The 18,234-nt window shown below is 49.0% G+C and overlaps 2 protein-coding genes across 11 annotated transcripts; one reads left to right on the forward strand and one right to left on the reverse strand.

The window, feature by feature from the left end:
* Positions 1-282: 282 nt before the first annotated feature.
* RtGEF (Rho-type guanine nucleotide exchange factor) lies at positions 283-15,886 on the reverse strand. 10 transcript variants are annotated; one of them, XM_015181162.2, is made up of 9 exons: positions 15,632-15,884; positions 10,107-10,508; positions 9,833-10,033; positions 9,345-9,765; positions 9,039-9,278; positions 5,357-5,777; positions 5,045-5,290; positions 2,981-3,826; positions 283-1,149 (listed from the first exon to the last, which is right to left on the reverse strand). In XM_015181162.2, the coding sequence occupies exons 1-9, from the start codon at positions 15,733-15,735 to the stop codon at positions 956-958; spliced, it is 3,075 nt and encodes a 1,024-aa protein (XP_015036648.2). In that variant the 5' UTR covers positions 15,736-15,884; the 3' UTR covers positions 283-955. The 10 variants fall into 10 exon arrangements, with proteins under 10 accessions (XP_015036648.2, XP_015036650.2, XP_033236755.1 ...); XM_015181169.2 differs by lacking the exons at positions 283-1,149; positions 2,981-3,826 and adding exons at positions 6,511-8,917; positions 15,410-15,568 and having other exon boundaries at positions 5,149-5,290; positions 15,632-15,806; XM_015181164.2 differs by lacking the exon at positions 2,981-3,826 and having other exon boundaries at positions 15,632-15,883.
* Positions 15,887-15,942: 56 nt separating this feature from the next.
* On the forward strand, positions 15,943-17,584 carry La (La autoantigen-like). Its single transcript, XM_001355995.4, has 2 exons — positions 15,943-17,030; positions 17,091-17,584. The coding sequence occupies exons 1-2, from the start codon at positions 16,047-16,049 to the stop codon at positions 17,283-17,285; spliced, it is 1,179 nt and encodes a 392-aa protein (XP_001356031.1). The 5' UTR covers positions 15,943-16,046; the 3' UTR covers positions 17,286-17,584.
* Positions 17,585-18,234: the final 650 nt, after the last annotated feature.

Genomic DNA, 18,234 nt, shown 5'->3' on the forward strand with positions numbered 1-18,234 from the left:
ATGGAGATGGAGGAAGCAGAGCAGAAAAACCTGCCTGAAAGGCATTCCAAATTATGCAGTAAAATTGTCAAAGATGCCGTGGCGTGTATACATTGTTTTACACTTGTTAAATCATTGTCATTCTTCAGATTTGGTTTAGTTTAGTTTCCGTTTTTTTGCTGTTTATGTGGGCTCCGATTACCATCTGGATCCGCGACGCGCCTCGTTAGAAGACTGGCTCGATGTGGAAATCCCTCGCAGTACAGTACATATGGGTTCATTAAGACGCACTTAAAGCCACTGTTTCAATGTTTATCGTCGTGTATATTATTCAGTAAATGTTCTACGTTTAATGTGTAAATACAACTTCTGTTGAGCGTTGTTTCAGAACTCGCTTAATTCGAATACTAAACTATTGGCACATTTTCAGAATTTTCATATTGAATTTCCATATATAGAAAAGCTGGCATGCAAACGAAAAGTGCAGATCAAACTGGGACTATCTATCATAGCTTATACGAGCAACATGGATCGCTGCGATGTTCAGAGTTGGCATCTTACAGTGTTAATGCTGATTAGCTCTAGTCTATAAATGGGTGTACAATCTTAGTACGAGCACACACCCAAGTCGATAGATATTTTAGGAGTAGGTGGTATGCACACGACGGTAGCTGCTGCCTAGCATAACATTTGTTCACATACAGTTTGCGTATTGTCCGTTCACGAATAAATATACATTGAATATAGATATAGGTATGCGATGTACGATATATACGATTCACAAAGTCCATTGGTAGATACTATTTTTGGTACACACTCTCCGACTGCCCAGGGGGATGCAAAGTAAAACATTCTTATAGGTTTTAAAATTTAAAGCTAGGTAGAAGCGGCGGCGGGATTTGTTTCATCGGAGTGGGCGAGAGGCCGTGGCTGGGGCCGTGGCTGGGCCGTCCGTCGATGGATGCTACTTGCATAGTCAACACTTGGGGGTGTTGGCCCCGCTGCTCACGCTGCTCGTCTCCAGGTGCTGCATGAGCAGCTGCTGGAGGTCGGCGCGCAGGGCCCGCTCCTCGTTGATCTGCAGCTTGATCTGGGACATGTCCTGCTGCATCTGGCGGATGGCGGTCCAGAGCTGGCGCAACGTCGGTGTCATGTCCTCGTTCTCAAGGCCTGCTCGGTTGTGGGATTTGGATTTGTATTTCAGGTGGATAAAAGAATAAAGAACAAAATATGTTAGTGTTGTGTGATTGGTTGAGGATCGGATCGGATCGAATAACGATATATGTATGTATGTAGAAGGGGGTGATAAGTGATACAAATAGATGTCTATGGCTATGTCTATGTATAATGTATACGAGTATGCGTAAATCATAATTGTAAGCTATCAAAACGGAAATGAAGAAAGTGCTAGGAAGAATTGCTGCTGGTAGCGTATCTTATATCGTACACTATGTAGTTCTGGATCCACAACTCAAAGCTTGGCTCCCGAATTGCAACATTTGGATCTAGATCTAGTCTAACTACAATACATCAAATTATACTAGGTATATTTCAAAAGTGTATGGAGTGAGTATATGGAGATAAGTATAAATATTAATGAACAACACACAACAGCCACACAGACAAACAATGGGAGATTCGGCTTGTAAATGAATTTATTCATAATTCGTTTCGTTTCGTTTTGTTTCGTTTGAATCATCTCACTCGCCTCTCGACTAATATCAATTCAATTCGAGTACAATACAAACGTATAAACTGATTAATAGTAGATTATAAGGTAGTTCATTTGGTTAGACAACGTTTTCACAAAACACTTACAAATACGTTGGGGAATCCGTTTCGTTTCCCTCGTTTAATAATGCACAACAGTAGGTTACTTTGATTTAGTTGCTGGTTTTAGCTATGGCTAAGAGACTTGACTCGGCACAGGGCTCGCCTCTACTTGGAGGCCCCTCAGCGCCTTTGATTACACATTGCACGTTCTTTGATTCGAATCATACTCTACGAGTATGCTAGGCAGGTAACGCGACTACACACGAGTACAGGTAATAAATATGTATCTAACTGGGCAGCAGTCTTCCCATTTTGGTTTAGTACGCACAAACATAAATACGATTACGATTACGAGTAGATGCAAGTGTTTATAGTAGTATAAATATAGTTTACGCTATGGCAAAGGATAATCTACCCAAGTATACAAATATAGAGCTATAGCAAAACGTGTTCCACTCTCGCATGGCCGTACACAAATACAAAATATAGGATCTAAAGCCGAGGACGGAAATATAAAGCCTTTCTGTTCAGCCTAAACCATTTGTTATATAGTTTTGGTGGCAGAAGCCAGAAGCCAGAATCCAGGAACCAGATGCAGCTGCAATTGCTGTTGCACTTCAAGTGTCATCCACACAAATGGATGGGATAGCATCCAAGAGCTAGTCTCTATTTCGCTTAGTCTTGTCACGGAGGCGCCCAACTACAAGGGGCACACACTCGTATTACAATGTCAGCTAGGGTAAACACACACAAACATTACTCGTAATTAAATATAGACACATCAAGGCGGCGCTTATGGCTAGGCTAGGACTGGCAAGTAATTTGTACAAACATTTGGTCAAGTGACGAGGAGCAGCCTCGGCTTTCTAACGAATTTTCTCTGGTCTTGTACAAATTAGTTGTCCGGTTGCTCATTGAAACATTACGATCTAAGGCTAAGGCTAAGGCTTTTGGCATTGAAAGCGTTGAGCAGCCAGTAATCAACTAAAAATAATTAAATATTCTTCAATTATCGCACACAGAGCGCATTCAAAGCAAAGCTGGGGCAGCAGCTTGAGCTGAAGCTGGAGCCGAAGCAGGCGGCAATGCGGGATGCGAATGCTGATGCTGATGCTTATGCTGATTCGGATTCGGATGCAGATGATTGATGAGGCATGCCCCGACCACACAGACTCAGGCCAGACTCAGACGTGGTTGATCTTGCGCCACTGCTTCATCACAAAATTACCGCAACACCAGCTGCCCGACTGCCGCTTGGTACCGTCAGAGTTCAGCTCCAGGGAGGCCGGACCCGCTCCGTTGCGCAGCAGTGAGGCACACCCGTGGTCGCCGCGCTCCACGTCGCTGTCGTCCGACCGCTCGGCTCCGGCCAGCTGCGGCGTGCTCCGCTGAAGGGTGCTGGTGCGCAGGGCCCCGCCGCAGTTCATCAGGTAGCCAGCCCCGTAGCCGGCATAGCGGTGGGAGGTGGAGGTCTCAAAGGATCGGTTCAGCCGCCGGTCGTAGAGTCCGGGATGGGCAGCGGTTCCATCAGGATTCGGCTTCACAATGGTGGTGGTGCCGCCCGATCTCTGATACGATTGCTGGGCTACTAGCTTGGGGGCGGGCTTGTTTTTCCTGGGCAACAAGGGCGAAGTGCATACGTTGTCGTAGCCAGAGCCGAAGCCGCTCTTGAGTCGGTTCAGGGACTTCCTGGTGGCCCGCTCCTCGGACAGAGCCCGCTGGTAGTCCTTGATCGAGGGCGAGCCTCCGCCCGCCCCTGTGATGGAGTAGCGCTGCCCAGGGGCCGCGTTCAGCGAGGAGGACACCGAGCTGGAATACAGGTTGAAGTTGTTCGGGCTGGCCTCCCTCCAAATGAACGAGGAGTTCAGGCTTCCTGCCGAGTGCTGACGGCTCTGCTGCTGCTGCTGCTGTTGATGGTGCTGGTGTTGCTGCTGCTGCTGCTGCTGGTGCTGTGCCTGGTTGAGGTAGGTGGCATTGGCTATGAAAGGCAGCTGAGGATTGGAGGTCGAGAAGGTCTTGCTCGTTTTCAGCTTGCCGCCGCGTATGGGCAGGCACGGAGTCCAGGGTTGCAAGACTACAGAGGCGTTCGGTTCGGTTTGGTTCGGTTCAGGAGTTGTTGGAAAGAGAGAGAGAAAAATGAAGATATTTGAAGAAACGGAAAAACGAAATACCAACAGCGACAACAGGAAGGACGCAGAACCAAAACCCAAAAACTAAACACAAATGAAAGGAACCCAGAACGGGGAGCACAATCAGCTTACAACGCCAAAGGAGACAACAGCAAACATACAGACATACGTAGAGTGTGATAATAAGCATAAGTGGGATGTAAGATGTGGGGATTGTGTAAGGATGGAGGTGGAGACCGAGCCAGGAGAGTGGACAGATACCAGAACCAGATACCAGCTACCAGGTTGGGGATGAGAACAGAACAGAACATTGGGAAGTACTTTAAGACCATTAATGACAGTTAGTGTGCGGTAATCAGTCGCTCCAAAGAATATTAAACCGAAAACCCTGGCTAAACAAGTACTTATACGAGTAATGTGCAACTAGGGGCTTGGATGGATTGGTGGATAGTGTGTGGTGGAGTGAACAGCGATATAAATAAATTAAACTAGGGTTTACATAGGTAATGGGATAACAGAAACAGTATTTATTCAATGTGGGAACAAAACAAAACAATCCAAGTTCAAAACTGTACAAAAGAATATCAGAGATTTAACAAAAACGTTGGTTCCTCTCTCGCGCAGAGCATCTCCCTCCATATGCGAGTACACGAGTAGCTTAAAACGAAACATTAATCGCCAATTGCCAATTCTTCAACTAAAACATTACAAATCAATAGTCTCTCTTAAGTGTTATGTTTGGTTAACAATTTTTGAGCTTAAAAGTAAATTTTCGCCTAAGCCTAGTACGAGTACAATTGTCGCTTCAATTTGGAAAACTCTTCTTCGTGGTTTAGTGGATAAATTGATGGTTCTTGGTGGTTAAAAAGGAATTAAATTATACAACTAAAACAGCAAAGTGATAACGATATATTAAGCCATTTAAGTGAGTGTGTGTGTGTGTTTGTGAGGATTGTACAGCTGTGTGTGGTGTGTGAGTGTGATAAGTAAAATAATTAAGCAATATTCAAACTATTTTTCAATTTAGCTTCTTGCTTCTTCAGCAAGTGATGGTAATTTGTTTGGGAGTTCATGGCACAACACGGAAAGGTTTACAAAGCTGGCAAAGATGGCTACAGCTTTTCGCTAGATGAGGCACATGTTCGGCGGCCTGCGCCACTTACCCGAGTGTATGGTGTTCCTGGCGCTGTTCTGATAGGCGGCGCAGTAGGCCTCGAAGACGCGCAGCACCAGGGCATCCTCCTCGAAGGTGGGCTGGTTCTTTCGTCCGCTGCAGTAGCTGGCCAGGGCGTTGGAGGAACTGCTGCTGCCGCCGCCACTGCCACTGCCACCGCCTCCGCCGCTGGAGGTGTTCAACAAACTGGGGCGCAGCGGCGGCGTAGGACGCAAACAGCTGATGGTCCAGTTAGCTGAGAATTCAGAGACGACAACCATTAGTGGAACGGATTATTTGGAATCTGCCGGACCGGGCTCACCCTTTGTGCTTCCTTTCCTTGCGCTTGGCCCCGCCGTTGTTGCCGCTGCTGCTGCTGCCTGCTGGGCCGCCGGGCTGCCGTCCGTGGCTGGTGCTGGGCCCGGGGCTGTCTTGCTGCTTGGTGTCTGGGCTGAACTTGATCTGTGGCCGGCCGCCCCCAGATGACTTGGCAGACTTGGTGGTTGTGGTGGATGCAGAAGATGTGGTGGAGGCTGAGTGTGCGTGTACTGGTTGTAGCTCAGGTGGTGGTTGAAGGACTGGCTCCGTTTGTGTTGTGACATCGAGTTGGTGGCTGGGGAGCCCTGCAGGCTGTTGCCCGCGCTGCTGTTCGCGCTCCCGATGCCTGGCGGACCGGACGGCGCCTGCTGACGGCTTCCTGGCTGCGGAGGCAGCAGCAGGCTGTGGCTCGATGGCGGAGACATCTGCAAAGGAAAGATACACCTCATGAATACTCAACAATAAACAGTAATCAGTCTTTAGATCAGAGGATCAGTCTTGGCGGAACGGCTGCAATAACAAGAACAACGTACAGGCGGCAAGCAGTCCTGTGGCTGCAGCGAGCAAAGCGCAGCAAGCAAATCGAATCGAATGCGTTTTCTCTTTTAGAATTTGTGGATCTTTGTGGTGCTGAGCGTTAGATAAATGTTTTGTAATTCGTTTGGCTACAAAGATGGAACCTCAATGCAAAAACATCGCCAAAAAGTAACATAATTTCTGCAGGGAACTTCTGAATAGGAATGATTAGTGGGCGAATAGGATGGCCCCAGACGAGGTTCTGGTTCACTTCTCCGAGTACTACGGCCAGCATTCATAGCTATCCAGATATGCAGAATATCCCACAGTATGTTATGCGAACAAGAAACTAGTTTCGGGCCATACACGGGTTAGTCAAGGATGTGATGATGAGGAAGCGTTGTGTGGATGCGATCGTAACTTTTGGACGTGCTGCTTTTTGCCAAATGTTTTGTTTGCCGATTCGAGCATTAGGATTTGAGTTTGAATGTGGAGGACATGAGAGAGCAAAACGAATTTACAAAACAATCAAACGGAACACGTGCACAAACGCCCGCCGACCAGGCCACCCCACGCATCTCAGTCTCGGACTGAGACGAGTCGCCGGGCGACCTGGAAGGCAACACATTTCGGTTTGCTTGCCTTCTTCGCCCGCGAAAGCCACGCGCGCCGCACAAATGGGACAGTCGAGCGAGGAGGAGTAGGCCGGCTCGCTGGCGTACGCCCCGCGAGCGGCGGACAGGCGGGTCGACGGGCAGCTGTTGGTAGGCGCCTCATCCTCGCTGCACAGGGGACAGCCAGAGGAGGCGGATGCCGTCGTGGTGGTGGTGTTGGTGGTGCTGGTGGTGCTCCCGTTGTAGTAGTCCACGCAGTTCTGGCACACGGAGCAGTAGAGGGCTCCCTCACTGTATCCGCTGGCTTCGAAGGAGCAGAAGCAGCTGGAGCACACGGATCCCGAGTCCTTGGAGTCCTTGCTGTCATGCACCGACGGCAGACTCTTGTTGTAGGCGTGGGCTATGCCCCGCACCACCTCCGGGGGCAGCCGCTCCTTCTTCCACCAGTGCGCGTACATCCCAGAGCGAAACGTGGCCCGTGGCTCCGTGTCCAGCTGCCCCACTGAGCTGGAGCTGATCAGGGGATCGGATCCGTTTGCCGGAGTGGTTCTCGTGGTCTCGTCCATGCTGGAGCTGCAGGGCAGGAAAATACTCCTGGTATTCACTTGAATCTGCGTTGAGCTGACGACAGATGCATTTTCCCCGGATTCCTTTCGGTTCGTGGGTGTGGTCGGCTCTTCTGGCAGCTCGTCGACTGTCTCCGCCTCTGCCTCTTCCTGCGTGGCCTCTGGTGTCAGAAACTTCTCCCGGAACATGCCGCACACATCGAAGCGCTCGGACTCCGCGCTGTCAGGGACATCTTGTCCAGTGGCGGCCATTGGAAAATAGGACTCGGGATTGGGGGGGTCTGGTGAGGCTATGGTGCAGCTTCCAGCCATGCCGCTGTCACTGGAGCGCGGACTGGGGCACTGGGAGCTCTCGCAGCAGCGGCACTTCGAGTGCAAATGGAGATCTGGATCCCGACGAGGCGGGTTTGGCGGCGGAGGTCGGTTGGACATCTGCAGAAACTGATAGCTTATGCAGCGTCTAATGGAGTCCCTGCTGCGCTCCGGGTCGGGTTCGCGCTTCTTGGAGGCGGTCTCGATGCACAGCTCGGTCGTTGAGATGCTCCGCGCCGCCTGATTGGAATCTGTTTGAGGGTGGCCTGACGAGGGACTGTCGCTCTTGTGGGAGACCCTCTTATCCGAGTTGAGATTGTGGCTCTGGAAGGGCAGGCTCTCGCGCTGCAGCTGCAACTGCAGTGGACTCTCCAGGGACGCCAGGTCATCGTCGAAGTTATAGAGCAGCTCCGCCTGCATCTTGTCGGGAGCGGTGAGACACGCAGCGGGAAGATCCAGGGAGCTGGAGTGCACACCGTCCTCTGGCTGCCCATCTACGCTCTGGTTCTGCATCTCCTGCCGATCCTTCCACGTGGGCACATAGACCTCTGTGTTCTTCGACAGATTGAACCGGTTGCCCACGAAAATGCTTGGCATGCTGTGCCGCTCCGTCGGAGAGGCAGGAAGAGGAACAGGTGCCTCCTGTGCGCCCTGCCCCTGGCTGAGGCTGAGATCATCGGGCATGCTGGCCAGGTTCTCGCACGCCGTAAAGGCCCCGCCCAGGCGGCCCGCATACATGGAACTGGCGTCGGAGCTCTGCTGCTGAAGGGAGAACTTCGGTAGGAGCATTGGCTCCTCCTCGACACATCTCGTGATGCTACCGCCGGCGCCCAGCTCCAGGGTGGCCGTGGAAGTGTGAACGCTGGAATTCCGATTCAACGATTTGCGAGCCAGTGCCCGCAGAGCCCTGGATCCAATGACGAGCGACTCCTTTTTCAGCTCGTTCTGGGCCAGAACCTCGTCGGCATCAAGAGAATCCAGCTTGATGAGATTGATGGAGGAACAGTGTCTCCTGTACACCCCTCCATGGTCTACGAAAGTGCCAGTGGAGTTCCAAAGGGAATCGGAATCGTTCCTCTTGTTCTGGTAAAACTGAACGTATTCGAACGGATCCGAGTCGCAGGAATGAAGGTACTCGTCATCGAACTCGTCCTCAAAGCTCTCCGAGTCTGTGGGCAACTCAATGGCGTCCTGCCGCTCCAGCTCCGACTGTCCGGACTGCCCAGACTCCCCCGTTTCCCCGTTTCCATTGAGATCCTTGAGCTTGGCAGCCGCCTTGTGGCAGCGCTTCTTGCGCAGGGCAATGCGCATGAGATCGATGCTCTGGCGAGCCTGTGGGTACAGCAGCATCTTGACAATCGCACTCCTCAGTCCTCCGGCCCTAACCAGCCTGGCAAAGTGCGCACTGAGGTTCGCATAGGGCGCCGTGGGCGGATAGTTGCTGGGCGGGAGCGTCGTGCGCACCGGTCGGGCATTGGCCCCACTGGACGGGCTGGAGTAGTACGCGCAGAGCGAGAACCGCGTGCAGTAGCCACGCGAATCCAGGTGCTGGCTGAGCTGCTCAGTGGCCAAGATTCAGATTTCAGAGTTCAGATTACAGGGTTCAGTGTTCAGAGTGGTACAAAATAAATACGAGGTAATCAAGAGCAATCAAGTTCGGTAAAAACTCGTCACTTACGTGCGCCGCATTCAGGTGCCCCAGAGAGGAGTTGCTCAGGTTGCTCAGCTGCCGCTTGATGCCCATCGGCAGACTGGGGTTGTTGGCGTTCAGCAGCTCCACCCACTTGTTGGCCTCGCTGGGTCCCTGGCAGACCGCCACTATGCGGTCGATCAGTGGGCTGCTGATCTCGAAGGCGTTCTTGATGGCGTCCGTGTCCTCCAGGCGGTGAACGATGATGCCAGTGAGCGGCAGTTTGCCCTGCAGTAAACATCCATCGAGAAATACAGATTACGGACATAGGAAAAACAAAATAGCGATTCCCACCTCGTAGATGAAGGCGCTCATGCGCTGACTGACACTCAGGATGAGCAGCGTCTGGGGGAACAGCACGAAGTAGCGGTCCCGATGGTCAGCGCCCACGGCCACGCTGCCCATGTGTATGATGTCGCCCAGAGTACTCAGCTCCTGGCCCTGCCAGCCGCGCACTGGCCCTGTCAGAACCTGCAGCTCCAGCTCCTTCTGACGCCGCGTGGCCGAGCAGGTGGCCGCAATGTCCTTGTAAACGGCCACACTGCGCTGAGTATCGCCTCGGTCGGGGTGGCTGCTCTCCATGTGCCGCTCCAGCTCCTGCAGCATGGCCGAGTACTTGTCCAGCCGCCGGAAGGGCTTCGAGAGGCCCGTGGTGAGGACCAACAGCCCTGGAGTGGCCGCTCCCTGGCGTTCCATGTACTTCTCCAGGTCATCCCTGGATAAACGAGTATATCAATACATATATGAGTATTGTACTGTTGATCCAGCAAGGATCCACTCACTTGTACTTATCCAATATGACTATGGCTTTGGGATGGGCTGCACAGTAGGCCTGGTGGACCTTCTTCATGAGGGGGGCGCTGGTGAGGAACAGCTTGCCCACGCGGTCGTTGCACTCCTCGATCTGCAGGAGCAGCTCCTCGTGTGTCCGCACAATCTCCACAAAGTTGCACATCAGCTGGGCGTACTCGTCCTGGTTGAGACTGTAAGGAGGAGCAAAGAACAAATCACTTGAAGAGAATCACTTTGCGGGGAAAGAGAAGGACCTGGACCTACATTTGGGTCTGTTGCATGGGCTCCAGGAAGTTCTCGAGCAGGCCCTGCAGTTCCGCCACATGGGCCCGCTCCGAGTCGAGGAGGTCCTTGAGCACCACCGAGCGATACTCCTGTATCTCCTCCGGCGGACGTATGGTCTCGGCCAGCGGCAGCTGGGCCTTGCATTCGTTCACGTAGTTGCTGGGAAACCAGCCAGTCTTGTCGTTCAGCGTGCCCTCCCACCAGCCGCCGTCCTCGCGCTGGGTGACTGTGATGATGTCGCCCTTCTTGAAGCACAGCTCGTCGTTGTTGCTGCCCATGAAGGAGTACTCGGCCTGCACTACCAGTGGATGCTCCATCTTCGGCTCTCTGGCTCTCTCGCTCTCGTCAGGGTTGCTCTGGGTCTGCACTGGATTGCTTAAGCTGAAACGAGGGGAAAGCAGGAGGAACATCTTCAGTTGCTGAACTTGAAAAATCATCAAAATCAAGCGAGTTTTTCAATGAAATACCCATCCATTGACCATCTGTGAGCACACACATACATATCTCTATATCTGTATCTCTATAAATGTCCGCATGTATGTCTGTCGGTCTGTCCAATCCACCAACATTATGCCGGCACCTACGCAGCATTGCAATTTGCTCTCATCATCGCGGATCGTTAAAGATTCCATTGGCTTCAGCGCTATCTAAACATTGGAATGGCCCCAAAAGAAAACAAATTGTGAAACATCTGTTGCTCTTGTCGGAAAAGGCGTGCGCAAGTCTCTTGACATTTTCTAGCGCCTCCCTCCCCGCCTCGCCCTGGCATGCTGCAAGTGTCTGGAAAACTCGTGCGCGGTACACGACGGCCAAGGTCAGAGCCGCAGCCAGCAGCCATTGGGAAAGTGTAAGAGAAGAGGAAACCACTCAGAGATTACGAAATCAGAACATTTGGTAGGCCAATAAAAACAATCTGAAGAACGGAGAGAGAGGAGCAGAGAGCAGAGAACATATAAATCATAAACAACGACCGTGTCGTGTACGAAAATGTTTACGAGCCGATTCTTTATGGGTTGTTTGAACATTACTTTAAAAGATCTGCAAGCGATTTCGGACAAGCAGAATACATTGTGAATCGAAGATTTTTTATGGATATCGTTAAACTTAAATGGCAGACGATTCTCCCCGGGAGGAAGTGGTTTCGCAGGAGAAACAAATAGTGCAGATCTGTTGGTTTATTAATTCGGTTTCCACATTAAATATGTACACACATATATCTTCAAATTATTGAAATATTTCCTAGATATATTTATAACATATGTACGTGGCGAGTCACGCAGTGCGATAGAATAAATCAAGAATTCATAGCCAATGGCGGCGTATAGAGTAATTCGCTATTATTGTTCGTTCATTGCACTGCCCACTGTATCGAAACATTTTTACATGCTTACACACGGCAGCAGCAAATGCTCTTTAGCTGTACCGTTCTTTCGTTGCTTATCTCGCCCTTTTCCGTTCGCTTTTGCTGTGCCAGCAGCAGCATCTAAGCTGCTCTCGCGCTCTCCCGCGCTCTCTCGATCTCTCGCGCTGATTGCAAGCTTCGTTCGCATGGGCTCGTCTGTCCTTGCACCGCGTCACTCTTGAACCTCTACATTTGCACCTGTGTATGTACACATGCACCTCGAAACCTTCGCCATACGACACATAATACCCGACTTATTAATTAAACAATCAGCAAGTAAACGTTTTTATTAACACCAAGCCATGCTCGTAAAGTCCTATCTAGGCTGATAAATAATTTATAAACTATTGCGGGTATAGTTCGTGGAAAACTTTTCCCACGAATGATTCATCGCCTTTGGAAGCAGTTCAATAAATTGTCAAATAATGTATCTGGCAAATGGGGATGTGTCCCTGATCAAGGGATAGATACAAATTATACATAGTTGTATTACTTTTTGTACACTTTCTGTATCCTACACCTTTACATACTGCACATAGTATGTGTATAATGTGTAAATATACTTATATAAATAGATTAATCACATTCTTGTTGCTATTGCTGCAATGAGCAAACGCAAAAATATGAAAAACATGTTTCTATTTTGCCCAAAATGCTATTTTTTTTTTGTTTTCCTGACTTGCCTACTAAAAATAAAAAACCGACGAAATTATATATAAATCTTGACGACTCGACTCTCTCCCATATGGCATATGGGAATGGGAATCCGGCTATAACGAGATATCGCGAGATATATGTACCTACAATACGCTTTCCGAGACTCTCAAACTGTTGGCCAAAAGACAAGTTCCATTACAGTTCCCGGGAAAGCCGAGGGCCTTCCTTTTGGCGAAAGTTGTCAAGATTAATCAGACGATTTTCCTCGGAATTCTGTCTGAGATTTTTTCACTGAGGCAAGGTCACGTTTTGGTTGCACACACGCGTGAAATGCCTTCAGATTGTGGCTACAGAGCATTCGACTCGCACTCTTTCGATTATACAGAATTATAAGGAATATATTGTATACTTGTTCAACGATGAATTGTTGTACGAAAATTCGTCGTTTTCCGTTTTCCGCCGTTGCTGTTGCTGTTGCTCTCAGACGTTGCACCGCACGCGTTCATTGCTTCAGCGAAACTGCTGCGGACGACGAAGCACAGAAAACAGGCGACAAAAAGCAGCCGAATTTTCACGGTTTTCCCTCCGAGACATCACTCTCACTCTCTCCTGCTCTTTCTCTAGGTCTCTCTGCGGCAGTGTGGGATCGATCGCGAGAGAAGCCTACATTCATGAGATACAATATATGTGTCTGTTCTCGGGCGGATACAGCGCATATTTTCTTGAAAAATCAACACAGATATGACAATATGGGAACTTGGCCACCGCTACAGCCACCGCCACAGCCTCCCAATTCGAAATTCCAAAATGGGGATCACTCTGCGAGTACATACTATATATCTTAATTTTGTTTCATTGAGAAATGTAGACCGTCGTTCCCCGTCGTGCTTTCGTCGTTTGTTTTTCAAAAGCCCATTAAAATATTTCGCGTAGGAATCATAGCATATTTGCTGGACGTGATATTTCTATGTTTATGGTTTGAGAGCGTGTGCATACGTATATTGATGATATACGGAAGGGAAGGAATCACCTGTTCCGTTCAGTTCGGAAGATGTACGTATGTTGGATAAAGTGGGACGTTGTTGATGTTTCCACGATCTGGTATGGAATCCATCTATGAGTTTAATCTCTATCTCTATCGACCATGTACTGGATACACAGATAAAACAAACATAGAATTAGCTGTGCGACTTCCCCTGATGGCAACCCTGAAACCGCTTAAGTCCGTGGCCAACAATAATCAAATTTCCGTAGGTGGCAGCCGTGGCTCTGCAGCATCTCGTCCCCTAATGATGCAAGCGAAGAACAGATGCGATGCCGCCTCTGTCTCTCTCTCTCTCTCTCTCTCTCTGTGGCTGTCTGTGCATGAGGGACCACGAGGGAGGCAAGTACCACAGCCGCCACAAGCTGCAACTGCACAACATTTTAATTAATTCATTAAACCTGCACATGGCGCCGACGCAGCAATGTCATCCAAATCACAGAAACATATGTACATATTTATGTATGTGTACCAAGCCCACGCTCTCTAAATATAATTCTACGATATGATGGACTCTTTCGGATATTAACGATCTGTCACCGATGTCAGAAATCAAATGCACAAGCTACGGCTTCCGGAAATGGGCAATTTGACGGGGAATCAGTGCGAGCGTAGGGGAATACCTATGAGATCCCACGATGTGTATTTCTGGTGTGCCACGGAGAGCGTAAACAACGCCGAAAGTAGATTTGTTATTCTTTTTCGTATTCTTTGTTTGCTCTCGCGCAAAGTCAAAGAAAGGAAAACAAAGGCAGCCAAAGACAAACCAAATTTATGCAGTTCTGCAGCCGGCGAGATCTCGTCAGGGCTGGTTCCCCTGCTCCTCCCCGCCACATGCAACCATCCATCTATCCACTCGGCGTATCCGCCTCTCGAATCCCCTTCAATGTGTCAATACCGAGATTTACAACAGGCCTGAGGTACCACTTGAGATGCATTTCCCCCACCCCCCCCATCCGCATTGGGGGTGCATACGAGAGCACAATATATAGACATAATATAATTTGATTGCTCCGCCGTATTTATAGATATCTTCAGTTCGAGTTGCCGTTGCCAGTGGGAGGATTCGGTTCTCGAAAGAGGTGCGTGGGCGAGGGAGTTCATAATTTGATTTGATTTGATTGGACTTTGAAGTTCTCTCTTTCAGAGTTTCTGAATTTGAGCATCGTATTGCCAATGCCACGGGGAAAATGAGGTCAACAGCAACCGGGACCATGAAGCAGCGCTGTTCTGCTCTGTTCTCTTGGCATTCCCGGATGAAAATCAAGCGCATGACTTTCTTCAAATATAAATACTCATATAATTCACGAAACGCTATCAATAGAGCGCAACAATAGCAATAACAATAATGCGGTCGAATGAAAACTCGACTGTTTTGTACCCTGTATTCGCAATAGTCAATCATCTTTGGAGTCTTCCAAAGAAAACCAAACTGAAACTTTTTTCTTAAATATATTTAAGCTGTTATTTTTTTTTTAACCTGTTCTGAAACCTCTCAAGTGCATGATACACGGTAGAGGAGCGAATGTGCATTTGTTTGATATTTGCCTTTGACAGAATTTTATTTTGGCAACCGTTCAACTTTCGTTCGGGGCGACTGCTGGCAATGGTTCTCTCTGGTTCGGGGCTTTGAAACGTGCTCAACGGTTGCGTGGCCCCCTTCTCCTCCTTCGTCTTCGTCTCATCGTCGTCTTGCCGTGCAAACAAGCGGCAGCGGAGGAAGGTACATGTGTACATATAGACAGGGATACCAGGCAGGGGAGCACCCACTTAAGGCGGGAAACATGGCCGAGGAGGCACGGATGCTACAGAGCTGCGGCCCCTGCTATTGACCCAATGGATTATGCAGCATAAATGGCGGGACACTTCAACCTCTGTGACCTGCAAACTCCACGAGACGGCGCACTGTGCCTTCCTTGAGCCGGCAGTAAATTACACTTGCATGAGGAGGTGCAGAGGGGTTCGGGGAAGTTACTTCTGCCCCGAGAGCCTCGAGATTGTTGCTTTAGTTGCATGCAGGCCCGCTGACGCATCGACCGCGGGTAGGGGAGATGGGGCTTGCAATGGGCTGTGGCTATGTTGATGCCACTGAACCCTGGCTGCGGAATAGTCGTAGGAAAACCTGAGTCATCTTCAGGGCGCGCTTCAGGCCAACCTGTCTGGCCCTCTGCATCGACTCACCTTCAACTTTGCTTATTTGTAACAATCATTTGTTGCGTTGTTTGTTGCTGATTTCGTTGTGTTCGTCGATTCGGATCAAAAATAGATAATGAGTAATGGGGGCCTTCGGATTCTCCCACCTTTCCACCACTTTTGTCACTTTTCACTGGCCCCAGCACACTTTTAATTATATACACAATTAGTTATATACTAAATAAAGCACACTCTTCGCACTGCATTCACCTATTAAGACAGGAACTGCCCGACTTTATATTTCCGTTCGAAGAAAACACTACAAACACAACAGTTCGATGTTCGTGTGCATGATACGCGCTGATAACGTGCATACATTTGGAGTCGATTTGTTAACGTCTACATTATCACTTTAAACTTATTATTCACTTTTTTTAGGCAAAATTTACAATCTTTCGTCATATTTATTAGGGCAGTTCAGTGTGACCGCGGATAAAATATACCGTCCGACCCTCAAAAATATACCAAAATAACAAAAACGCAAAAATGAGCAATGATAACAGTTGATGTAATCGAATGCTTTTCGACGTGCAGTGCTGGCTAACGCAAGATTCCTCACCCTCCACACACGTGTTTTCCGCACGAACGTTTGATTTTATTTGTCCGACAAATATTCACATATATAATGGCCGACGTTGCTGAAACTACCGTTCCCGAGGTTAAGGAGCCTGTGGAGGAGGTGACCAAAGCAGAGGAAGTCGCAGCCGAGGAGCCCGAAGCCAAGAACGGCGATTCCAAGGAAGAGCCGGCTTCGGCGGCCGACGGAGACTTCTCCAAACAAGAACGCGCCATTATTCGGCAAGTAGAGTATTACTTCGGGGACGCGAATCTGAATCGGGACAAGTTCTTGCGCGAGCAGATTGCCAAGAACGAGGATGGGTGGGTGCCCCTCTCAGTGCTGATCACATTCAAACGGCTGGCCACGCTGTCCACCGACTTCGATGAGATCATTGCCGCCCTGAACAAGTCCGACGAGGGCCTGGTCCAGATCAGCGAGGACAAGCAGTCGCTGCGTCGCCACCCCGAGCGACCCATCCCAGAGCACAACGAAGAGCGTCGCAAGGAGATCCAGGAGCGCACTGCCTACGCCAAGGGCTTCCCCCTGGATTCGCTGATAAGCGAGCTGCTCGACTTCTTTGCCTCGTACGAGAAGGTGGTTAACATCACCATGCGCAAACACTACGACAAGCCCACCAAGTCGTACAAGTTCAAGGGCAGCATTTTCCTCACCTTCGAGACCAAGGATCAGGCCACGGCATTCCTGGAGAAGGACAATAAAGTGGTATACAAGGAGCGCGAGCTTCTCCGCAAGTGGCAGATCGACTACCTCAAGGAGAAGCAGGAGGAATATCAACTGAAGAGCGAGAAGAAACAGAAAAAGAAGGAGGCCAAGGCCGAGCCCGCCATCGAACTGCCCAAGAACGCGATTGTGGTCTTCGAGGGGGCTCCGGAGACGGTGTCCCGTGAGGAGATCCGCGAGGCTTTTGAAAAGGTGAAGGACTTTGACATCGCCTACATTGAGTTCAACAAGGGCGACACCAAGGGCTCGGTGCGACTCACCGAAGCCGACGCGGCCGAGAAATACATTTCCAAGGTGGAGGAGGGCAAGGTGGGAAAAAGTCTTGTATTCCTATTGAAAGTGTCTCGCTAACGCCAGCTTCTCTTTCAGCTCAAGTTTAACGAGGAAGTCACACTGACCCTCCGCAAGGCCACCGAGGACGAGGAAAAGACGTTCCTGGACAAGGCCGTGGAGTTCATGAAGAAGCGCCGCGACTTCAGCCGGAACAATAAGAACAAGCGCTTCGGCCGCAAGCGCCACGGCGGCAACGACAACCGGCAGGGCAAGAAGTCGCGGGCAGAGTAGGACCTCCTGTCCCCAGCCCATGCTAGACTTTGCATACGTGTTACTCCGTAGATCTAGTTGACTTAGATGTAAGCTCTTAAGTGTACGTATTGTACGCAGTACGTTTTCCTGTAGTTTGCGAAAATAATCGTAGGATAGTACACAGAAAGTATCTCTGAAGAGTATACGTATGTTTGGTTTGATATCATTATTACGAGATGAACTCTAATTTATTTTATGTTACTTAAAACAACTACGATTTAATCATTTTCCTCAAAAGAAAGAAATAAAGAAAGAAAGAGAGAGTCCTGACCAAACAAGTCTCCCAGTTAATCACGAATTGCATTAATAAGTTTTTATTTAATTGTTTCATTGCGTTTTAGTGTATTTTCGTTCTCTTTGTGGTGTTTTGTTATAAATCAAAGCCAAAGAATTCCAACTTAAAAGCATTAAAAGTGCAGGATTAACTCTCGTAAATTACAAATACAGTTTAAATGCGTTTATAAATGAGGGCAAGATGAAACAAAAAAAAACCAAAAAAATGTTCACAAGAACTTCAAAATTAAAGGTTTACGATAGGTAGTATAATTCATGATTTCGTTTGGGTCGCGTCGCTTAGATGATAGGCGGAAACTAAAACTATGCGATCAATTAACTAAATAGTATGGGTTGCATTGCAACAAAGACTAAAATTAAATTAGGCTATCAATTAAGCGCTATCTCGCGGTATACATTGACGTTGTAGGTGATCAGACGGGGGAACACAACGAGAATTTCGCAAGGAAACGAGAATTCGATCTGCGCAAGCACAAACATTTCACAACATTCATTTTTTAACAATATCCAAAATAATGTTTTCGAACTGGGGATGGGATCATTTGTCTGAATCATCTCTTGATAAGTCGAGAGCACAAGCTGGAGATACGGATTACATATGGATCGTACTTGGATACTTATAAGAGCTATGAGT

Source organism: Drosophila pseudoobscura, chromosome 4, assembly GCF_009870125.1.
Source record: "Drosophila pseudoobscura strain MV-25-SWS-2005 chromosome 4, UCI_Dpse_MV25, whole genome shotgun sequence".
NCBI classification, from domain to species: Eukaryota; Metazoa; Arthropoda; class Insecta; order Diptera; family Drosophilidae; genus Drosophila; species Drosophila pseudoobscura.